Genomic DNA, 26,102 nt, shown 5'->3' with positions numbered 1-26,102 from the left:
TATCATACAATGGTAGGCACGTAAACCCACACTATTCTGCAGTTCAGGTTTCTTTTGTTTTTTAAGTATACATATCACATATTGGGCTCCTTGTCAGTTAAAATCCCTAGGTCGTCTTTACGAGAATTGTTTCCAGCTAAGGTTCCTTCTATGTATGCAGTCTATTCAGGACATATAAGGGTCTAGTTTGATTCTTCTGCATGTGGATATCCAGTTTTCCTAGTACCATTTATTGAAGAGACTGTCCTTTCCCCACCGTATGTTCTTGGCACCTTTATCAAAGATGTGTAGATTTATTTCCAGGTTCTCTATTCTGTTTCATTGGTCTATGTGTCTGTTTTGATACCAATACCATGTTGTTTTGGTTACCACAGCTCTGTGGTATAATTTGAAGTCAGGTAATGTGATTCCTCCGGTTTTGTTCTTTTTGTGCAGGATGGCTTTGGCTATTCCAGATCTTTGTGGTTCCATATAAATTTTAGGAATATTTATTCTGTTTCTGTGAAGAATGTCATTGGTATTTTGATGGGGATTGCATTGAATCTGTAGAGTGCTTTGGGCAGTAGTGCATTGTAACAATATTGATTCTTCCAATCCATGAGCATGGAATATCTTTTCTTTGTGTGTGTGTGTCCTCTTCAACTTCTTTCATCAGTGTTTTATAGTTTTCAGTATAGAGATCTTTCACTTCTTTGGTTAAGTTTATTCCTAGATATTTTATTTGTAGCTTTTGTAAATGGGATTACTTTCTTACTTTTTTTTTCAGATTGTTTACTGTTGGCATATAGAAATGTGATTGATTTTTGTATGTTGATTTTGTATCTGGCAATGTTACTGAATTTATTTATCAGTTCTAATAGATTTTGGGTGGAGTCTTTAGATTTCTCTAGATCGTATCATCTGCAAAAAAGGATAATTTGACTTCTTCCTTTCCAATTTGAACGCCCTTATTTTTTTCTCTTGTCTGATTGCTCAAGCTAGAACTTTCAGTACTATGGAAGAAAATATTTCCACACTACCCATCTTACAAGGGACTCATAATTAGAATATATAAGGAGCTCCAGCTACTCAATAGGAAAAAATAAAATAATCTCATTAAAAATGGGCAAAGAATCTGAATAGACATATCTCAAAAGAAGACATACAGATGGCCAACAGGTATATGAAAAAATTCTCAGTGTTACCAGTCATCAGAGAAATTCAAATCAAAACTACAGTGTGATATGTCACCCCAGTTATTAATTAATAAAATGGCTTTTATCAAAAAGACAGGCAATAACAAATGTTGGCAAGGATGTGGAGAAGGCAAACTCTCATACACTGTTGGTGGGAATGTAAATTAGTGCAACCCCTACGTAGAACAGTATGGAGGTTCCTCAAAAAACTAAAAATAGAACTACCATATGACCTACCATTCCCGCTGCTGGGCATATATCCCAAAGGATGGAAATTCAGTATATTGAAAAGATGTCTGCACTCTCATATTTATTGCAGCGCTATTCATAATAGGCAACATTTGAAATCATGTCCATAAACACATGAATGGATAAAGAAATCATACATATACACAGTGAAATATTATATAGTCACAAACAAGAAGGAAATCCTGCCATTTGTGACATGAATGGAATTCAAGAACAATATGTTAAACAAAATAAGCCAAGCACAGAAAGACAAATCTCAAATGTTCTCACTCATATGCGGGACCTGAGTATTAAAAACAACTGATCTCATGGAGACAGAGAGTAGATTGATGGTTACCAGAAGCTGGGAAGGGTAGTAGGAAGAGGGGCATAAAGTAGGGATGGTTAATTGGTACAAACATATAGTTAGATAGAATGAACAATATTTGAAAGCACAATAATGTGACTGTAATCAACAATAAGGGTATTCAAAATAACTAAAAGAGTGGAATTAGAATGTTCCTAACACATAGAAATGATAAATGCCTAAGGTGATAGTTACCCCAGTTACCCTTGTTTGATTAATTCACATTGTATACCTGTATCAAATTTTTTAAAATTAAAGACTGACAAAAAAATTAAACAAAAATAAAACAGTGATCATAGAGGTTTCTGTTATTTCTGTTTTTTTGGATTGATTCATTTAGCTCAAATAATAGATGAATAATTCCAGCCTTACTTTCTGTTTTCAAACTTCCACCATTAAGTTTATTTTCAAAATACTGTGTTAGGAAATAACAAATATTTCATTTTTTTAGTGTAGTCATTTTTGTTGTATATATAAGTATAAAATACCTCATAGAAATAAAATTCTGCACAAATATTTGGGCCACAATTTGGTAATGCTATAAGAAGTTCCTCAAACTATGCTTTTTTGTGGCATGGGTTTCCTAGAGGTTAATTAATTCAAATCTCAAGGCACAATCCTGAGGGTCTAATAGAAACAGAATAAGCTCACACTCTGAAGTAAAATGTAGGTAAGTAAGCATGCAAGTCCAAAGATGTTTTTATCTGGGGCACCCAATTCAGTACTAATTATCCCCACTTTCAGCTGTAATTTTTCAAATGTCTTTTAAAAGTTCAGAAGGGAACAGACATATGTCAATAATGAGTAAAAATTACTGATCCTATTGCCTTTTCAGATTTTTCTTCTTCACTGTTCAACTCATAGCTACAAACTTTCTGTTCGTGAGGAAATTCTATTTCCTATCCTGTGTTAATCTTTGCATATGTTATATAAGATTTGAAGAATGCTTATTATCTAGCTTGAAATATCCCAAAGTTCCACAAGAATACTTAAGAACATTTAACAGAGGTACTCACAAGAGGATGAAAATCAATATAATATTGTGTAATCTGAACCTGTGATCATTTTAAGGATCAGAGCACCCATAATCAGGATCCACTGGGTGATAACATCAACTTTAGAACCTATCTACTAATTCATTCATTCATTCATTTATTCATTCATTCAGCAAAGATACACACACACACATGAGTATATATGAGACACTCCCTTTATGCATCATAACATTCTATTGGGGGGAGAAAAATAGGCAAATAAAAATAATTATAAGACCTATAAAGGAAACAAACAAGTAATGACAGAGAATACCATGGGGAATAGATAAAATGGCCAGTGAAATTCTCTTTGGGAAGTTGATAGTTAAGCTAAGATTTTAAGGATGAATTGCAAAGCTAGCCATGTGTAGGAAAGGATGTGTCAGTGAAGTTTTATTATGTAATAAATCACTCTAAAATGTAGTTGCTTTTAAAAAAAAATACCTTTATCCACTTACACTTTTCTGAGTTGGCAATTTGGGCTGGGTTCAGTGATAAAATGTCTCTGTTCCATGTGGTGTCATCTGGGCTCACTTGTACATTTGTAGTCAGCTAACAATTACTGGCTCACACATGTACATCGTGGGTGGCTTGTTGTCAGCAGTCACAATGGAGGTAATTGGACCATGTGTCACTTATCATCCAGCAGGCCTGCCTAGCCTTATTTACATGGTAATGGACTCAGGGTTACCAAGAACAGCAAGGGAGGGCCATTCCCAGTGCATAAGCGTTTTTTAAATCTCTGGTTGTATCATGTTTGTTAATGACCTATTGGCCAAAGCAAGTCACATGGCAGAGCCCAAATTCAGAGGATGAAAAAATAATTTCTCCGTCTTGATGAAATGCATAGGGGGATATACGTACAGAGATAGGAAGAATTTTATCTATTAATATTTTGTAATCCACCACATGGAGTAAGAGCGTTTTAGGAAGACAAAAGCATCATGTCTCAAGATCCTAAGGCAAGAAAGTATTTGGTGTGTTTGTTGAACCAGAAGATGACCAGTGAATGGAAAGTAGCTCAATGTGGGGGATAACAAGGTAGGCTGGATCTTGCAGAGTCCTGTAGATCATTGTAAGGAGTCTGATCTTTTCAAGTGCTAAAAGAAATCGTTAAACAAGTGGGAAAGAAGAGATCCTGGTCTACCTAGGAAATGCCGCTGAGAGATTGAGGAAGATAGTGTTCAGGAAAGTATCCTGGATTTGGCTATAGCAGAGATTGTTAGTGACTTGTATAAGAGCAGTTTCAGCAGAGTATGAAAAACAGAAGCCTTGTTAACGTAAATTGAAGAGTGGATAGGAGGTAAGAAAGCAGAAATTATATGTAGTATGGTCAAGTTTCATGAAATTTTGCTGTGAAAGGGAATAGAAGAATGTAACATGAGCTGGTGAGGTTATTTTTACATACTTATTAATTTGTTTTGGCATAAGAGCTTGCATGTCACATATACTAATAGGAATGGGCTAGTTGAGAAAAGGAAGAGAAGTAGTAAAGGTAGAGAGAAAATATTGACTCAAATATATGTAGACTTCTACCAAGAAATTAAAAAAAATAAATGAGGAAATAAACCAGGCTTCTGTATTTAAAAACTCTATATTATAAAGATTTCTAACTCTTCTTAAATTTATCTGTGGGTTCAATGCAGTTCCAGTAAAAATTGCAACTTTTTAAAAAAGAACAAAGTAATTCTAAATTTCAAATAGTCATGGAAAAGCCAAGAATAGCCAAGACACTATTGAAGAATAACAATAAGATGAAGGGGCTTCCTGATATTGAGGCTTATTGTAAAGCTACAAGAGATTGTGATTATGACATAGCAATAGATAGTAAACTAATGGAACAATAAAAATCCCAGATGCAGACACATACATGGATGGCCTCTTAATGACAAAGTGGCACTTCAAAGTAGTACAGGAAAGTCTTTGCAATAAATAAATGGGCCAATTAATAACTATAAAAAGTAAAAATTAAATTTACCCATAAGGTATACCATACATGAAAGTCAGTTTCAGGGGTATTATAGGATTATGAAATATGAAATACAAAATAATGCTATCTTAATGACCTTGCAAAAGGGTATGAGTTTTTAAATAAGACACAAAAAGTAATAACCATGAAGAAAAAATATGAATATATAAACTGCTTTAAAATTAAGAACTTCATTTTATCAAAGCACATCATGAAAAAAGTGAAAAAGCAAACAAGAGAAAAGGAAAAAAATACAACACATCTAACCAATAACAATAACTAGATTAAGTAAAAATGCCTACATGTCTATAAGAAAAATCAGACAACCCAATTAAAAATAAATAGGCTAAAGACTCAAATATGTCCTCCACAAGAGATAAATTCCCGAGAGGTGGCAAAAGAAGATGGCAGAGGAGAAGCAAAGCCATCTGGAAAAATCAAATAATAGTTTATTCAGTAGCAGAAAGTTGTCCTAGTGTATTGGTGCTGCTGTAACAAAGTACCACAAACTGAGTAATTTATAGGAACAGAAATTCATTTCTTACAGTTCTGGAGACTGGGAAGTCCAAGTCAGGGTCCCAGGAGGTTTGGGGTATGGTGAGGGCCCAGTTTCTGCTTCCAAGATAGCACCTTGAACACTGCTTCCTTGGAAGGGACAAATGCTGTGTCAGATGAAGGCTGTTCCTTCCAGCCCTTGTGTAAGGTTGCTTATATAACACGGTGCCCTCATGATTTAATCACCTCCTAGATGTCTTATCTCTTAATACTGTTTGGTTGGGGTTTAAATTGTAACATGAATTTTGGAGGGGACACAAACATTCAAACCATAGCAGAAGGGTTTTCTGCGTTCTCAACATTCTGTTGCCTCATTTACATAACTTTTACATTTCATGTAACTTACGAATATTTATAAAACCCAAGGCTCCTTCAAATATTAATCACTGATCTCCATTTTTATAAACATCAAAGTGAGGAGAAAAGAAATACACCCTATAGACTCCCATTATGCCTCACTGGACTGAGTCCAGGCCTGGTTTGAGGAAAATGTTCAAGGCTTTAGCGTAACTACAGAGCCTGTGGGGAAGGAGGAGAAGGGATGGGGAAGGGAGGAGAAGTATCACCATGGCTAACATTTATTGAATATTTACTACATGCCAGGTACTGCACTAAACACTAAGTGGATTACCTCATCCCATCCTTATAACTACTGCACAGATGAGGAAATTGTGAGGTTGAGTAACAGGAATTCTGCTAACAGACTTTGTGCTACTAACCTCTGAGCTGCCTAGTTCCTAACTACAGTAAGTCCTCAAAGTTCTCACCAATAGTTTCTTGGAAACTATGACTTTAAGTGAAATGACATATAATGAAACCATAGGCTAATTAACAAGAGTTAAGTTCCCATGGCCTATTTCTAGTCACAAAAACATTACCAAACTTCTAAATAACACTTCTGATATTAAGCATTAAAATAAATGTGAGCTATATATACATTTTAAAAAGATTAATAGAAACAAGATAATTATTCACCCATTTATTCCAGGTAAGGATGGGGAATGGCTGGAGCCTCTCCCTGCAGCTGTGGACAGGCCACCATCCCATCAGAGGGTACACTCACACCCACTCAGACTGGGATTGTGTAGACACACCAATTTATCTAACAGGCATATCTTTGGGATGTGGAAGGAAACTGGAATCCCCAAAAAAACCCACGTAGACATGGGGAGAACATGAAAACTCCAGACAGACAGTGGCCCCAGCTAGGAGGCAATTTTTTTTCTCATCAACATTATAACTAAATGACATGGAACAAAATGATGTTATTCGAGGATCTGCTGTACCTTTTTCCTAACTCCTCCATTTGGAGAATGAAGAGGCTCATCATGCTTCCCAGCTGCATGGCTAATCCCATAGTTACCCCAGGTTTCTTTGCCACGCCTACCTCCTAACAACTCTAGGCTTTGCATCTTTCTTGGCTTTAAGGTCCTGGAAGCTGCAAAGTGTAGAACAGAGAATGCTTCATGCACAGTATGAGGATGAGATATGACGGCCTCCTGCTTTTACTTCTTATCATGTGTGGATGCCAATATTAAGGCTCTATAATTTTGTGACAATCAGCTTATTTGCTGTGGTGGAGGTGAGACAGAAGGAGAATCTGTATTCCTGGGACTGATACACCTACACTTAAATAGGGCTAGTTAAATGGAAACACAGGTATACTTAATATGCTTTGGTATATTTTAGCATTTAGCAATACGTAAAAATGCTAAAAAGAATAATTAGACTTCTGGGTTTTTCACATATGTTTTCAGTTTCTTCTCACTTTGAAAGGCAGCATTTCCATCACTGACTATGTCACAGAAAAAGATATATGCTTCTCATAAATATTTTAATTCATTTTAATAAAATATAAAAATCTCAAGGAAACCAATCTCATACTAAGAACAATTGTTTTTATGTTTTGCAGACTTTGAATAATGAGATGAGTACAGATGATGACAACGAATATGCAGAAGAAAAGGATAGCTACATCTGTGCAGTGTGTTTGGATGTTTATTTCAACCCTCACATGTGTTACCCTTGCCACCACATCTTCTGTGAGCCCTGCTTACGAACTCTGGCCAAAGACAATCCTGCAAGTACTCCTTGCCCATTATGTCGGACAATTATTTCTAGAGTCTTTTTCCAGACAGGTAACTGTTCTCTTTCACTAACATGATTGTCTGATTATTCTGACTGCCTCTTTGTTCTAGTTCAAAGGTACTTTATAATTTATAAATTATAAAAAAGTTATTGAAAATCATATACAGCATAATTTGTTAGACTCCACTTTATTGAACAGTGCTTATATATCTGAAAACTATGTTAAAATCATAGAATTATAGATGAGGATAAATCCTCATCTCTAATCCCCTAATCTACACTCAGATCCTGTCTAAAACATCGTAACTAGTTGTTGTTCAGTCTTTACTTGAACATCTCCATCGTCAAGGAAATTCCATTTGAGGTGTTGAGTATTTATTCCTCACGTCTGCCTTCCACTACTACTCATTTTTCGGTCCTTGTTATTTCCTCTGGAGTCACAGAGAATAGGTGTAAATATCGGAGGACAACTATTACATCTTACCCCCAAACTCCAAATCTGAATCTTCCTAATGTTCTTGAGGTCTTTCTTCTTAAATAAGAAAAAAGTAAAATTGAGTAAGGATTTGTTGGCCTAATTGTCATACAAAGATGGCATATAACACAGTATCTAAAACATTAATGGAGAGATTAAAAACTAATGAATGTGGAACATAGAGAACTAAGGATAAAGGGTAGAATGATGGAATGCACTACTGTATGCTCAATGTTAGCGGGAGATTTTCTATCCTCACATTCTCATCTCAGCCATAGAGGAGCCAAATGAGAATCAAAGTGACTTCATTAGTAGTAAAACTGTATAGGGTACACAGCACATTTTCCTTCTCTGAAAGAAATCCAAGGACCCACCTGCATGGAAGAATCGGATTATTAAAGCAAGCTTTGAGTGTTCTAACCTAACCAGCTGCATGAAGACTTGCAAACTGCCTTACAGGCTCAGTAATCAAATGACGAAGAGAATGTAAAGATATGCCTCTCTGATCTGCCTAGTGCACATAGACCGCCACACAAAATCACTGCACTGAGCTTAGGCAGATCGAGAGACAAAAGGACCTGCCAAACACAGTTGTAATTCTACCCAGTAGAGAAATGTGGTCAGGACACCAGGCTGTCGTCAGTCTCACCAGCTACTTCAGTTACTCCTCCTTTCCTGAGCAAGTAAAGGGTGAAAAAAGGAAAGGAAGCACTTCCATGAGAAGGCAGAAGCTTACTGGACACTCTTCTGTTCTGGCCTTTGGCTGGAACATTGAGGTGGGAGACAAAGGTTCTTTTCTAGTACCAGATCCCTTGTTGAGGTGACCAAAAAGAGGAGAACCAGTGACACTTCTTTGTCAATGTTATCTCTGGCCAGCTATGCAAGCAAACGTTTACTAAAAGCTTACTTTGATAGGAAGCATCTAGGTGGTGGACATGGTGCTTAAATAGATGCTGTCCCTGCCTGCCATGATCTTGTTTAACACGGGTTGGGATTATAAAATTTATTTCCATCACATCTTATGACTCAAGTCTCTCTTGGTTCATTTATCAAAACAACAATTTCATATTTTCCTTTATTTTAAAAATGAATGATTCTAAAATCATACTGGGAATACTTATAGTCTCTTCTAATATAGACTATATTTGGTTGTGTACTGTCATTTAGAGACTGATAATAAAAATGGGAATATCCTACTTAATTATTTATACCCTTGGCTGGGCACAGTGGCTCACGCCTATAATTCCGGCACTTTGGGAGGCCAAAGCAGGAGGATTGCTTGAGGCCAGGAGTTTGAGGCCAGCCTGGACAACATAGCAAGACCCCATCTCTACAAAAAAATAAAAGAATTAGCTAGGCATGGTGGAGTATACCCGTAATCCTAGCTACTCAGGAGGCTGAAGCAGGAAGATGGCTAATGCCCAGAAGTTCAAGGCTACAGTGAATTGTACTGTACCACTGCACCTGCAGCCTGGTGACAGAATGAGACCCTGTCTATAAATTAATTAATTAATTAAAATTTATACCCTCAAAAGGATTTGAGATAATTTATTAAATACATATAATGAAATAGCAGGACAAGGTAATTATAAATTGAAATCGAATATAAAGACCAGGTGAGGGTAGATGGACAAATATATAAGCCATATGGCCCTACATAGTAACTAAATCAAATGAAGTATTCGGTTTCAAACGTTCTAACTGCCTACAGAAAAGTTACTGTAGAGCCTGCGATGGTTCCACAAGGATGATTAAGCCAGGACATTTGGAAGCAGCTGCCTCCTTCTGACAGCACCTATCACACCCAGGCTTTCATGGAGTGTGGGGCTCACTCCTTTCCCTTTAGAAAGCTACGACATAGAGCTCCGCTGAGGAAAGGCAGGGCTAGCAGTTCTCTCCCTGAGCTGTCTAACTCTTCTAGGAGGAACCTACCCTTCCTGGAGGCGAGTCCCTGGCAAAACTGCACTTCCCCTGCCAGAGCCTTTCAGCAACCCCCAGCCATTCTGGGAGCCTAGCATACAGAGGTTCAAGCTTCCTCTGCCACCTTTGCCACAGCCAGGCCAAGAAGGGAGCTGGGGACCCAGGTGCTTTTGTATGCCAAGAACAATAACTACCCCCTCTGCAGAGGGAGGGCATAGTGAGCCATCCTCTCCCCTCCCAGAGCTGTCTCTTCCGGGAGGAGCCTGCCCTCTCTGGAGGCAAGTCCCTAGCAAACTGCCCCTCCCCTGCAGCAGCACTTCAGCGGCAGGCCCCAGCCATTCTGGGAGCCCAGTATACAGAGGTTTGAGCTTTCCCTGTCACCTCTCCTATGGCCAGGCCAGGAAGGGAGCGGGGAATCTAGGTACTTTGGGGCACCCTAAGAACAAAAACTACCACCTCTGCTGAGGTAGAAAGGAATGAGTGGTTCGTGTAAGCCCACCGTTGCCTGCCTCTGCTAATCTCATCAAGAAGACCCACCTGTCCTATGACAGGCTCGCAGTGTATCCCACCCTTCTCCTGCCTGAGCATTCTTCCAGACCAGGAGATCACCCTACTTCTCCCTACCACAACCAGCACCTGAACTCAGGGAGGTTTGAGGTTTGAGCCCAGTCTCAGGCTGGACCCCCAGGACTCAAGCACAACATCCAGAGAGGCCTGGGGACCAGGGATTACCTAACCTAGTCCACCACCAGTGGCACCTGAACACTCTTCCAGGGGTCTGAGGTCCAACCCACCCGAATTTCCAACAACACCACAGTGGGTTCTTCCTGCACAAGCCAAAGGCAGTACCTCTCCCTCTCTACAGTGAGCAGCAAGAGTTCCTGGAAGAGGAGAACAGACTAACTGCAAAGCTGTCTGTTTTGAGCTGAGGGAAGCAGTTCCAGATTAGAAGGAACCAGCATGGGAACTCTGGCAATATGAAAAAAATGGGCTGTTTCAACACCAGCCAAAGGATCACATTAGCTCTCCAGCAATGGGCTCCAACCAAAAGGAAACTTTCAAAATGTCAGATATAAAATTCAAAATATGGATTACAAGCAAGCTCAATGGGATCAATGAGAAAGCTGAAAACCAACACAAAGTAACCAAAAAAATAATAATTCAGGACATGAATGAAAAAATTCACTAAAGAGATAGATTTTAAAAAAATAAAATAACCAAACTGCTTGAAATGAAAGAGTCATTTAGGGAATGGGGTGGGGAATCTGTGGCCTCAAGGCCAAATATAGCCCTCTAAATCCCCAAGTGCAGTCCCTCCATAAAATCCAAACTTCACAGAACAAATCCCTTTATTAAAAGCATTTGTTCTATAAAATTTGGATTCAGTCAAAAGGCCATACTCAAGGATCCAGAAGGCCACATGTGGCCCTGAGACCACAGGTTCCCCATCCCTGCAGGGCTTTTGAATGAACCCAGACGTCAAAAATAAAAAAGAATCAAAAGCAATGAACAAAATCTTAGAGAAATATGAGAATATGTAAAACATCCAAACATAAGAATCACAGGTATCACTGATGGAGAAGAAGAAAAAGCAAAAAGCATGGTAACTGAATTTGGGGTAATCATGGAGGAGACTTTCCCTGATCTTGCTAGATATTTAGACATCCAGGTATAAGAAGCTCAATGAACTCCTGGAAGGTTCATTGCAAAAAGACATCACCAAGGCATATAGTCATCAGAGTAGGTAAAGTGAACGTGAAGATGAAAATCCTACAAGCTAAAATGAAAACATCAAGTAACTTACAAAGGAAAACCCATCAGACTCTTGGCAGATTTCTAAGCAGAAACCTTACAGGCCAGAAGGGATTGGGTCCAATTTTTAGTATTCTTAAAAACAACAACAGCCAGGCAAGAATTTTGTATCCTATAAAACTAAGTTTCATAAATGAAGGAGAAATAAAGTCTTTCCTGGACAAGCAAATGCTAAGGGAATTTGTGACTATCACACCAGCCCTTCAAGTACTGCTCAAAGGAGTTTTAAGCATCGAAATGAAAGGTCAGTACTCACCACTATAAAAACACCATGAAGTTTAAAAAGGAAAAACTCACAGCTTTTATCAAACAGTAACACAAGGGAGAATACAAATTCACCAAATAACAATCAACACAATGTCTGGACACTATCTCACATATCAATTCTAACATTATACAGAAATGGTCTAATCACCCACTTAAAGGATATAAATTGGTGGAATGAATGAAAGAACACAACCAAAATACCTAGTGTTTCCAAGAGACCCACATAACCACAAAGATTCTCGTACTCAAGGTAAAGGGCTGGAAGAACATATTCCAAGTAAATGCATACCCAAAACAAGAAAAAATAGCTATGTTTATATCAGAAAAAAACAAACCTCTGTGAAAATACCTCAAAGGACTAAACGTAGACCTACTTTTGATCCAGAAAACCCATTATTGGATATTTACTCAAAGGGGAAGAAAAGTCATTTTCTCAAAAAGACACTTGCACTGGAATGTTTATTGCAGCACAATTCACGATCGCAAAGATATGGAATCAAACGAAGTGCCCATCATTACATAAGTGGATTAAGAAAATGTGGTATATGTATACCATGAAGTATTACTCAGCCATAAAAAAAAAAATGACGAACTCATACTTTTAGTAACAGTCTGGATGGAACTTGAGACCATTCTTCTAAGTGAAGTATCTTGAGAATAGAAAATCAACCACCACACGTACTCCCTATTAAATTGGAATTAATCGATCAACACTCACATACATGTGTGGTAGTAAAACTCAGTGGAAATCAAGTATGGGGGAAGAACGAGGAAGGAATGGGTAAATACGCAACTGATGGGTACAATGCACACCATCTGGGTGATGGGCACACTTATAACTTTAACTGAAACTGTACAAAAGCTATTCATGTAACCAAAATGTTTGCACCCCCATAATATTCTGAAATTAAAAAAACAAAATAGAGAAAAGTAAGTACAGTTACATGATTCTAGATCTATGAAAAAAAAAACCAATTCCTCAGCGTAAGCAAAGGTTTTTCTGACACTTATCTTCAAAAAGAATTTTTTATGCAATTTCTCCTCTAGGGCATGTTGAGATGGAGTAGGCAATGTCCTCAAAAATAATAGCTCTTACATTATTTCTTATGGTATTCTTTGATAAAAGCTGAGGAAATAGAGTATAAATTTGGGAAAGCAACATTTTTAGTAGCCAAAAAAATATGGTCCAGTTTTCTTACAAAGATAAGTTTTAAAACTATATAATACAATTTAATTATAGAAAAATCAGAAAATATAAATAAATATTATAAGCTCAAAATCACCCCTATTCCTGTCTAAAGATATTTAGTGAGTTGCCTTCCAGAAGATTTCACATGTGTATATTTAATTTTGTTCTTTTTTTTTACCAAAAAAATAAGATTATAATGTACATATGGTTTTTAACATGCTTTAACTTAAAGTTCTTATGATTATATCATGCTCTGTTTAACCAATATACCATTGTGAGACATTTAGGTTTTTTTAATGTATAATTCATTTATTTACCAATATATGTGGATAAATATTTGAATACATCACAGAGTATTTCCTTAGGATGAATCTCCAGAAGCAGAAATGTTAGTTAAAGCCTACATATTTTTAAGGGTACATATATGTATAAAATTACTCTCCAAAGTTATTGTAAGCAGCACTGTTTGAGGGCTTGTTGTCTCTACTGTCTTGACTATCCTAATTTTTCTTTTTAAATCCCTGACTATAAGGATCTTTTTAAAAATATTTGATGTCAACTTCTGTCATATATGGCAAATAATATTCCATTTTTATCATTTTGTACTTTAAATTTGTTTATGGTATTTTCTGAATGTACAGAACTTCTATATTTTTATGTAGTCTCATGTAATGATCTTTGCCTTTATAATTTCTGATTTCAATATCAATTTAGGTATTAAAATGCATTACCCACTACAGAATTATATAGACCTTCTCTTTACTTATATTAATTTTAGGTTTCATTTTGTCCTCATTTCTCTACATTGAACTCCAGTTATTGTGGTATATGATTTGGTAAAAAAAAAAAAAAAAAAGTACCTTTTTTTCCATTCCTTAGCCATATATCCCAGCAACATTCATTTAACAATCCATTATTTCTATTATTAGAAATCTATTATTTCAATCATTAAACAATCCATCATTTCTATGCTGATTGGATTGTCTTCCTTTAAAAAATTGTTATTAAAATATGTGTTTCTTGGCAGCCATTCATTTCCATTCATCTTTCTATCTTGTCATATCCCATTACTTCACTCTTATAATTATTCTAGCATTTGTTTTAAGAACTCACAAGTGAATCAAACTATCAGTTAATTTAAGGATAATTGGCATTTTAATTGACATTTTTATAATAATGAGTGATTGTTTTTATGGTATATCATCTTTCAGTAATGTTCTATAATTCCTCCCTAAAGGCTCTGCACATTTCCTGTTAGCTCTATGCCTATATGTTTGGTGTTGCTATTGTAAATGAGATTTTTTTCTCTTCTCATTATTGCTGCTTTTGTTGATATTAAATATTATGGGAAACTTAGTTTCCCAGTTTTAGACTCTTTTGTTACTGGTCACCTTACTGAAACCTAAAAGTTATTTATTAAATAATTATTATCTTCGTTACCTAGTATCTCCATTCCAGTTATGTACAAGCCAGAGGAGATAGTTATTGTCAAATGTTAATGTGGGAAGGCTATCATTTTTTAAAGGAAGATATTTGTACAATACAATGAATGAAGAGTTGCTTGTAACAGAATCCTATAATAGTAGCTCAATGGATAGAAATACAATAAAATACCTCCCAGATATATTCCTTAGAGAGTGTTCACTAGCAAATTAGTGATCTTAAATCTAAACTATGACATTCCCTAGTTTCTTACATAAATTGCTTAACCACTGTTGGCTGTTACATTGAGAAGTTGAAGTAGGATAGGATATGTACACAACAGGGTAAGAGGCATTAATGTCTATTTTTTTTAAATGGAGGTCAGTATATATTGTTGACAGCTAATAGAAAAGAAATCACATTTGTAGTGGTTATTGTTGTTTGCTAATTAGTATCCATAACTCCTTCTTTCTTCCTAACATAACCCTGAGTATTCAAGTCTCCCAACATAGACCTAGTGGCTCTTGGTAGGAGATCCCATCCTCTGCTCCATGGTAATCTGTTCCCTTTGCCAGTGATTGGTTCACAAATGGACATGTGGTCCAGTTCTGGCCAATGAGATGAGAAGAAAGTGTGTCTTTACTTTTAAGACATGAAATGGAAAAGCCATTCTTTCTCCCTTTGGATAGGAACAAGAAAGTGAATAACAGGGATAGTTATTGGAAGCCATCTTATAAGCAATTGGAAACCAGCCTTAGCATGAAGCCTTTATTTTGGATGGCGGAACTGAGGAAAGATATGAATGTGGGCTCTTGATTACGTTGTTGAACCAACAATTCAGTCAACTTTGAAGCCCACCCTAGCTTTGAATTTTCTATTATATGAAATATTAAATTTACTTATTAACTAAGTCAATTTGAGTCAATTACCTGTTATTAATAGTTTCAACCAAGAGCAACCTACCTGATAAAGGCATATAATAATGATAATCAGAAAAAAAACTAAAAATGATACGATTCACAAAAATTTGTGAGGTGAGAAGGAAGGAAGATAGGGTAAAAAACTTAAATCCCCTTAGAGGGAAATCAATAATATTTAAAGTTTATAAATCAAGAAATAGTAAAGGAGATTTCTGAAATTGTGGTATGAGATACTCAATGGACCCTTCCCCCAGCAAAAAGCCATTTAACTGGTGAAAATGATTTTTTTAAAAATCAAAGTCTCTGTAAATCATCCTAAGGACATACAGCAAATGGAAAAGCATTTATTCAAAACTATCTACTAAAATCTACTGCTGTTGTAGGTGAGAACAGCAAGAGCCAATAGCATTTGATACAGGACCAGCTTCTAAACCCTTTGTTGCCTGCTCAGTTTGATAAAAGCTCTACTTCAGGTGGATACATCCAGGAAGATGGGACTCCATCCATTCTCCCACCCCCAGTCTAGGGCTACAGTTTCACTCCAGGCAAAACAGACTGCTGATATCTCTCATCCCCCAGCTCCATGTTGCAGAAGCTCTATTTCAGATAGTCACAGCCAAGAGGACTAGAGCTCCTTTCCCCATCTATCCCGTACTTGTAGGGTGGAAGTTCTACTCTAAGCACAGCAGTCCAAGTATCCTGAGCCCTGATCTACCCAACCCAATTTGTTTATAAGGCAGAGATTCCAAGCCAGGAAAGCCAAGCCAAGTCAAAAAATATGAGGAGCACGGTACCCCACTCATAGGGCAGGGGTGTCACTCTGGGACAAACAGACCACTGTCCCCATGCCCAGCTCCAATGCAGTGTTGCAGTGTTTCTGCCAAGCGGGGAGACAAACAGTAAGAACAGAGAGCTCAGCAGCTCTGAGGGAACCAACTTCATCTAGAACAGAATGTGGGGAAGTTCATACCTAAGTGTGTTGTTGAAAACAATGGAGATTTTGGTGGTAAGCAATTTAGGGGAGACTGGTAGCTCCATGATTCTAGTAGCAAAAAGCAAAATACTGAATATGCTAGAAGATAATCATGGAAAGAGAAAGCTAAGAAGAGCCTTCCTAAGGTGTAGTAAGCCTCAAAGACTGGCAACACAGTGTTTCTGCAAAAGAACTTGACTTTAAATGAATCAGACTATAGAGTAAATTATACCCCAGGGCATTGTGGAAAACAATAGAGCAATCCACAAGCAATTGGTAGAGGCTAACAGCTGTGTGTAATACTAATAAAGGAAGCCCAGCCAGAAGCTTAAAGGGGAGATCAGGGAAAGAGAGTCAAAGCAAACCTGGCTAAAACTATGTACAGTCATCCCTGGGTGGTCAGGAAAACTGGGTATGTGCCTAAGCTTGTGCTCTGTGGAGCACCATTAGAGGGTGCACATGGTGGGGGAAATAGACTTCACTAAACTATTCCATCCAAGTCATTGAACAAATAAAGAAACAATAACCAAAACAAGCTCCATTGAAGAGAGTCCAGAAAAAAACTCGTACATCTATGGTCAACTGATTTTTAACTAGTGTTCCAAAAATTAGTCTTTGTGTCATTTCACTAAATGGTGCTGGGACAATTGTATACTCACATGCAAAAGAATTAATTTGGACTTCTGCTCACACCATATATATGTTAACTCAAAATGGAATAAAGACCTAATTGTTAGAGTTAAAAATATAAAATTCATAGAAGAAAATACAGGTATAAATCTTTCTGAACTTGGGTTAAGCAATGGTTTTTTAGATATAATACCTAAAGTATAAAACAAAGAAAAAAATAAATTCGACTTCATCAAAGTTGAAAATTTCCTTGCTTTAAAAGATATTATCAAGAAAATGAAAAGACAACCACAGAATGAAAGAAAATATTTGGAAATTATGATCCTTATGTGATAAGGATCTAGTATCTGCAATATATCAAGAACTCTTACAACTCAACAGTAAAAAGACAAATGCCCTAGTTTAAAAATGGACAAAGGATTTGAACAGATAATTCTCCAAAAAAGATATAAAAATGGTCAATAAGCACATGAAAAGATGCTCAACATCATTGATCACTAATGAAATGCAAATAACTTTTGAGATATCACTTCATACACACTAGGATGGTTGTAATCAAAAAGACAATAACAAGTGTTGGTAGAGATACGGAGAAATTGGGACTCTTGTATATTGCTGGTTGGAATTTAAAATATGCAGTCATTTTAAGAAACAGTTTAATAAATTTTCAACACAGCAGACTCCAAGTCTTCTTATAGTTTGGGAAGAGTTCTGATATGTCCCAAATTAACTAGAGTTCTTTTGTCTATGGAAATGAAAAGGATCCTGGGATGGGTAGGACTTGGGAGAAAGGCCTCAGGATAGGTGGGACATTTCCCATTCATTGACTGATAACCTCACTACATATTTTCATAGTAGGGGCTCTCACATTATCATATTTCAATAGTAGGCCTGTTCAGGGAGGTGCTAAATGCTACACTAAAGAATCTGAAGACCAAGGAAGGGAAAAGGCCAGGATTTGCAAGCATTATGTGGAGTGCCATTATACAGGTAAGGGAGAAGAATCCCTCAGCCAAGGAGATCATGGTCTTATTGTGAGGAAAGGAATCATCTTTTCTTGAACGAACTTTTTAACTGCAGCCTTCAAACCAGGCATACCATTTCCCCCATCATGAATGGACTCTAGAGGACCCTCCTGTAGGCATTCCTACTAACACACCCAGTATCAATTGTTCAGGGATCCCAGTCCATAGTCATGTGAAAGATGGTAGTGTCTCAGGTGCTACAAGGGGAGCCACAGGACCAGCGCAGCCTACCTCCCAACTGTGAAATCACTCCCTGCTCTCACCCCATCCACATTCACAATGCACCCAAACCTCAGCGAGGAAGATTCCCACCCATGTTCCATTACTTTCCTCTCTTCAAATCCCACTCTCCCTTTCGAGTACTCTCCGGCCTTTACATCGTGGAACTAGGTGCTGCTGAGCAGATATACTGGTGAACTCCACTGGAAAAGGAAATATCTAATTCTCTACCTTGTCTATTGAAGTCCCAAACTAAGTAAGTAAATGACATTTAAGCTAATCTAGGATTTTAAAGCGTAGAACAGACCTACGATTTTTCACCAGGAATATTTAGGCTGTCACAATAATTGGAGGATTCTTCTAGCAGCTAGTCAGCAGTGTAAGGATGACAAATATCCTGTAGCATTTGGGCCAGTCCCACACAATGAAAAATTATCCTCTGTCTTGGGGATAATTTGAATATCAGGGTGAGCAGGGAAGGTGAAGTACTATTTGTTTTCACACAGGAGAGAGAATCATGGCTTCAGATGGATGCAGTGATCACCTTTTGTGGAGCCACTAATATATCCCTATCCATAGACTTGTCCTAAATCCTGAAGTGAACTTTACATACAAAATAATAATAAACATCAGAACAGTACAAAATACTTACAGTATAAGTAGAGCTTATAGTAAGAGCTCAACAAATGTTATGGTTGAATTGGACTTAGTTTAATAGATTTCCTTTTGGCCTTATAATCTCTCTAGCAATGGGCAAACTATCATAGTTATTCTTGGGTAATGAAACAGTTACTGAAATGATTTTTTAATGCTCCAAAGCCATTAAAGGACATCAGTAACACAAGGTAAATATAATTGCCCGAGGCAAAAAGCTTGGATAAAGGATCTAACCTAAGAAAGTCTTATAATACTAGCAGATTTCTCCTGGACCAAAGGGTTAAAAAAATGATTGCAACAACTCTTTTATCCTGGTGCAAAAATTATATTGAATTATAAGCACCAAATATTATAGTGCCAAATACTAAATGGAATTATTGAATTAAAATGGATAAATTTTTAAATAATGCTTATCTAGCTAATAAAATAGGAGCTCTTAAATAAACATAATTTGCTTTCTATAATGACTTAGATATTATAAAACCCATAACTCCATTTTGAAAATGTCAGGTAAAGAATTTATGGGTTTTGTTTATTTTTGTCCCTGTTATGTGTGCCTCTGTCATCAGGCTGCATATTCAGCTGGACAATGGAATTTCCCAAAGTAGACTTTAACCTTCAACAGTTCACTAGGAAAAGGTATGAAAATCAGACTCAAATTTACTCTCGAAGGATGCATAGTTAAGTATTCATCAATATTGGTTGAGGTATTCCTGGTTGGACTCTCCTTTCCCAGCATACAAAGCCCTTCTTGGCCCCCAAATCCCATGGGGTATATAATGAGACCTTGCAGCTACCACGTGGTGATCACCTGCCAGCTTGCAAGAGCTGGGTATGAGACTTACAGACTTACATTACGTATTTCTGTAATTCAAACTGATAATTTTCTATTGAACATAAGCTGTAACAACAGACCCAAACTTTTCTCTAACTTGTGTTGTTCACCTTATAGATAAATGAGCATTTCTGGGTGCTTCACATGAGTACAAAATGAGTTTCACCAGGAGTGGTAGAGTCCCTTGTAAATGGGATTTTCTTGCCCTTTTTTCAGAGGTGCAAAGTAAGCATTGCCTCTGTATCCCTGAAGATAGTTTTGAGTTTTTCATTAAGACACAGTAAAGCAGGTTCAAATGCCAAATGTATTAACCTTCTCCATTCCTGTGTAAGGGAAGGAGGTCCTTGGCACAGCATCCTGACTCAACCTTACTCTTGCTGCTATTCAACAACACAAAGAAAACTATTTTAATGTATACTATTGAAATATAGTAAAATCAACATATTAAGGGGTAAGAGTGAGATGAAACTAATGGAAAAGTTCCAAAGATCATCTCATATTACTAAACCAAAAGCTATGTTAAGTAATGAGGATTTAGCATCAGCTAATAAAGATTGTTTTTATAGAGATCTCCCTTTTTACACAAATGTCCACTGACTGGGACTCTAATTCCCAATCTTGTTCTATTGTTTGCAAATGTCCTTTATTGTACATTAATTTCCTTGAACCAAATAATGCCTGTGAACAAGTATACACAAGCACCTACTGCAACTTGGGAGAGTCGGGTCTTTACTCAAAGTCAGGACCCATCCTGGTACAGATATATCATTCAAAACTCTTGGAGAAGTAGTCTTTTTATTATTATTACAACATGTTACAGTTTTCCTTTTTGTCAGATGATTTTTTGTACTTAGCATCTCCAGAAAAAAAAAATGAAATATTATATATCAGACAACATAGAACTAAGAAGGGAATTGTGGGGAAAAAAGTTTTCAGAATAATAATAATTTTAAATGGGTAAACAAGGCGTTTAATAATCTGAGATAGCCATATACACATTTCCTAGTCTTTTAAATTAGAACATAATACCATTGCGTCCACTTAAATGACTGTGCCTTATATTTATAATAATATTCTCATCATGTTCCCCTGCTAAATAAGACTCTGAGGTACCATGAATTAACCCTATCAGAACACTTACCTTGTAACTTTAGGATGGCCTTATTACTAACCAGGACTTAATGGAGGTACTATGCCTATTACACAGCTTAATTCCTGCACTTAGCAGAATGCTTGAAACTATTCTGAACAACTATTTATGTAATTATAATGAATTGTTTAAACATAAAGTTACCAACATTTAAGCATACAGCTGAAACCAAAGTTGTACCACCTTATTGATGCAGTCTGTAATTCAAAATTATCTCATTATGCATGTGATTGTCCTTTTTTGTTTTTGATACCATGAAACCTCATGGAAATACACCCTGTAATAATGTGAATTCTGATTTTACGTAGTTGGCAGTTAGCTCCTGACCTAGGCCAAATCAAGAAGACTAGAATTCCTTTATCCTAACAATCATTTACTTTTTCGATGATAGCATGACACTAAAATGCTGCTGTTTCCACTGCTACTGCTACCACATTTATCTAAATGTATGATTGGAATAGACTTAGATCTTTCCAGGATATACAGTTTATTTTTTATTTTTCTAACATATTTATTTTCTAGCATAGCTAATATCAATATTAAATACTGATAACATCTGGTGAATTACAATAGGTATTTTAATAAAAATCATGTACTACTCCCTAATAGGTAACATCGGCTGTGGAGGGGATAAAGGTAGCTTTCATCACCTTTTACTCAGAGCCCTACACTTTGGTCTGCCCTTAGATTTTTCTTAATGTTTCTTCCGTGTAATTTTAGGAAATATATTGTTGAATATTCTCTTTGTTGCCAAATCCTGCATTTCTAAACTCAAATGCTGCTGGAATGGAGGCAACACAGATCTATAGAAAGAATGACATTCATGGGTAAGGTTAGTACAGTTTTATAGTAGAGTGAGATAATGCTTAACATATTTAAATAAACTCAAATAATTTTAGAACAGAAAAGGACTTAAGATCATTTCATCCAGTGGTTATCAAATCTAGCTGTGAATCAGAATCACCCAAGGAGCTTATTAGAAAGCACAGACTCCTACATCACATACAATTCTGCTTTAATACGTCTATGTGAGGTTCTAGAATTTGTCCTTTTAACAAGTACCCTAAGTGATTTTGATGCATAGCCAAGCATGTTGGAATCACTAATCTAGTACAACGCCCTCCCTGCAAGGCAGGAATTACATTTAATTCATCTCTGTATTCCTAGCTGGATCAGCAAAGTGCCAGGCACAGAGCGGGTGCAAAATAAACGTTTGCAGGAGATAGGGCAGAAAGTGAGTACAAAGAGAAGTTCAGTGATTTGCAGAACGTCCCAAGGTAAGAGGTATTGGAACCCAGTTCTTATTTGGCCCAGCAATGGAGAGAAAGGATTCTGGATCCTCTCTTCTCCAACGGTCTTTCAGATCAAGTATAGTAAATTAAATCATCTAAAACCATTGGACTCATAAGATTATGTTATGGATACACAGGTATATGTGTTCAACAATAGGTTGTAGGTACAAGTCCCATCTCATCTTGCAAATTTTAATAAGGTAATTTCTCCGATCATAATTTTCTTGGGTGTTATGAAAATATTTCCTAACCCTTCCTGTTTCGGTATGTTAATATGTGAGTTTGTGAAATAGTTTAAAAGTTTATTGTGTAATAAGTTCCTCGAAACCAGAAAACAGAATATCACAGACATTATTGCTTTTCCTTCTCTCACCTACCCTCCAAAAAAAGATTGAGGCTAGTTATCAAAACTGCAGGTATTGGATGACTCTTACGATGTTCTTTTGATGTGTTGTACTAGAATTCAACTATATTTCCAAACGAGTTTTCAGTATAAGATAGGGTAGTAGAATGCATTCTCTAGCTATTATATCAACAATTCAGAACATGGCTACAAGTTTTCCAGAAGGAAGAGGAAGGAGGGAGAGGGAAAGAAGGGAGTGAAAGGAGAGAAATAACAAGTATTGAGTTGCAAACTCTTCACTTTGGTTTGTGTTATCTCCCACATGAAATTGTCACTGACCTGCCACATGGGTCTCATTTACAAGGGCATTTAGAAAGCTGTGACTCAATTTGCCCAAGAGTTAATTGTTAACGCAATACCACCTAGGGGATTTTTTTTTTTTTAGCTGCTTGTCAGTCAACCTGATCAGGGGATTTTTAACTTCTCAGAAAATGACTCTGAACCATAGTCATCAGTGTTTAAGGATAAGTCCTGCAAGAAGACCATTGTTATTGTAAATGAATGTATATTAAGTCATTTGATAACTTCTTCCATTCTCTTAACCAGATGAATGGCACTGATGAGCCCTTTTAACCAGGTGGTAGTACCATGACCATCTTGTACTAAAGGGCCGTAAATGGGCAGTGGGCAAAGCGGACTTTAATAAAACACTGTGCATCACTATAGAAACCATGCGAGAATATCCAACCTGAAATGATTTAACTGTTAAACATGTAAGGTATAAAAAATGCACTAGCTGTAATAACCCTCACTCCCTCAGCATACATGATGAGACTACAAAAATACCTTTTCCCTAACTTGTATACTGGTTCATAGGTGCACAATCTGGAGGGGAGTTGGAGTTGCAGGTTTAATATGTAACATCACTTGCCTAGAGTAATCTGTTTCTTACATTGTTCCTTTTGTTGTTAATTGTAAACTTTGTGAATCAATTTTCCCTTTGAATTCCTTAGGTAAGAATCAGTCCAAGGCAGTGATTAGGAAAAATAGAGAAAATTTAATGCAACTGGCTTGAGCTGAAGCTCAAAGCCTGAAGTAGTATGAAAGCTGAGGAAATGCTACAGGTGATAATTGTGGGATAAAAAGTAAGAGTGGATGGTTGATGGAAAACGTAGTGTACTTCTCAGGTTAGTAACCAACTCTGCACTGGGCCTCTCTGAGAAGATCTTCTCCATTTCAGCAGTCTAACTCAATCCCAGCTTTCCATGGCTTATATATAGAGACTTTCTGCTATTTAAAGTGAATATCATCATATGTGTTCTCTGATTTGTCTGTGTGTACTTCAAGTGAATATTTCCTTTTTAACTCATTAGTAAGCATCTGAAAGTTTGAGAATTTTTACATTTTTTAAACTCTCAAATTTGTAACAAATCTGTAGCAATGAGCAAATAGAATGTAATGGATTATGAAGTAAAAAGTATCACTTCTGAGCCCTGATTGCATTCTAGCTATTCTTTTGCTATACCTACAACACATTATTCCCCGTTTTTGTCTACTAGTTTATTTCCATCTTTTAGTCTACGGTTTGTTTGAGGGCAGGCACAATGCCTCATGTATATTCCTCATTTGGCATAGTGCCTGAGGTAATAGTTAACTCAATAGATGTATGTTCTATGTGTAGTCATATCAGTGTTGCATCAAATGTGAATTTGGGGGAGTTGTATATGCTTAAATTAAAAAAAAAAAGTTGAATCCACTTTTGTCTTCACTGACTTAAAGAGATATGAATTTATTATCAAAATACCACAGCAGTCATTTGTCACGTTCTTGCCATTTTACTGAAATTAATGGTTAAAAATACTATTTTCTTTTGCTTTACTCTAGAACTGAACAATGCCACAAAAACATTCTTTACTAAAGAATACTTGAAAATAAAACAAAGCTTTCATAAATCCAGCTGTGCAAAATGGCCTCTACCAAGCTGCAGAAAAGCATTCCATCTTTTTGGAGGTAAGGAAACTAATATTTTAAAAAGTCTAGTAACTTTGTCCAAGGTCTTTTCTTAAAGGTAGTTTCTGTCTGTCTTAGAAATGTTAGTGGAAACATATTTCTGCATTGGTCAATTTTAAGAGGATTTTGCTAAGTATCTCTGTGCTGAAAGCTACAGATGAAGAAAATGAAGACTATACAATAAAAGCAAATGGGAGATAAACCCATGACTAAATTGACTTTAACTTGCCATCAATAATGTTTAATTATGTAGATAATGAAAATGTATCTCAAAAATATCAGGTTTGACAAAAGCTGTATTTGACAAAAGCATTAGTACTCTTCATAAAGATTCTTAATAATTCATTATCATCAGGTAAATTTATCTAGTTTTAATATTTTATACTTGTCCCACAGTTTTGGACAAATAGAAAGTTATGGAGCCTTGGCTCAGAGGTGTGCAGTGGTCTAGGAGTACAAATTTGGGGTTCAGGTGTAAGAATCAATATGACTTCAGGTATGTCATAGAAACTTCTTTTGTTTCTGTCTTTTGATCTGTAAAATAAGAATAATTATATTTGTCCCATCTAATATAGTTGTTATAAAGATCAAATGAGCTAATGTAAAAGCACATTCTAAATTATAACTACTTACACTATATAGATCTAAGAAATAAGAGCAAGGCAATCTCTAATACCTTTTTTAGTCTTGAGAATTTGTTACTGTATGACCATATAATATGGACATAAATTTCATCTTTTATAGAATCATGGTTTGTCAGAGCTTGAACTACTCTGCAGCTTTTGTATTTACCACTTATGATGTTATGGGACCTGGTAGGAAAGGTTCAGATATGAGGAACTATGATCTTTAGGGAACAGGAGGAATTTCTACATAAGATGACCAGCAAGATCAATATGGCAATGACCTAGACTAAAGGAGAGAGAAGCAGAGCCTGTGCGGTTGAGGCAAAAAATAAATTGGTAAATGAAATCTCTCTTAAGTTTGAAGACAGTAATTTAAGGACCAATATAGCTTTACACAGTGGTTTGAATGAAGAAAGTAGTTTAAGGACATTAAATAAATACATACTACTTTATATAGTGGTTAGTAATTGTAAAAATTCATTATCTAGAGATTTGGTATAAATAGGCTTTAAATATATCACATTTAGCCCAAGAAATAATATGAAATCAAATATAAGAAAATGAGTCTTACTTAAAGGATTTCATACCAAAGGAGAGAAAGTTTATAATTTGAATTATGTTCTTTAAAAGATTCCCTTGTATCCTACCTTCAACCCTATACCCCAATTTTTAAAAGAATGGAATACATTCATGACAACCCCACACTTCCCTCTGTCTTTCTGTATTCTGAGGTAGTATAGAAGCTATAATTTAAACAGCTGCTTCTTTGTGATTTTTGTCTTATTCATCCTCCCTTATAGGAGTTCAACAGAACTTAATTGTTTTAATACATTTTTATGGAGGAGGTTCAAAGTAACATTATTGTATCACCCAACTTAAGATAGATAGATTCTCTCTCTCTCTCTCTTAGTAAAATGTATA

The 26,102-nt window shown here is 36.3% G+C and overlaps 1 protein-coding gene across 1 annotated transcript in view; it reads left to right on the top strand.

Moving 5' to 3' along the window:
• RNF180 (ring finger protein 180) overlaps positions 1-26,102 on the top strand; it is a 139,067-nt gene that overhangs the window by 78,818 nt on the left and 34,147 nt on the right. The window contains exons 5-6 of the mRNA XM_012664554.1: positions 7,241-7,466; positions 24,430-24,555. Coding sequence (XP_012520008.1) covers positions 7,241-7,466; positions 24,430-24,555 — 352 coding nt within the window. The remainder of the gene's footprint in view (positions 1-7,240; positions 7,467-24,429; positions 24,556-26,102) is intronic.

The sequence above is a fragment of the Propithecus coquereli genome, unplaced genomic scaffold (genome assembly GCF_000956105.1).
Source record: "Propithecus coquereli isolate 6110/MARCELLA unplaced genomic scaffold, Pcoq_1.0 Scaffold9, whole genome shotgun sequence".
Classification (NCBI taxonomy): Eukaryota; Metazoa; Chordata; class Mammalia; order Primates; family Indriidae; genus Propithecus; species Propithecus coquereli.
This window is presented reverse-complemented; position numbering and strand designations above follow the sequence as displayed.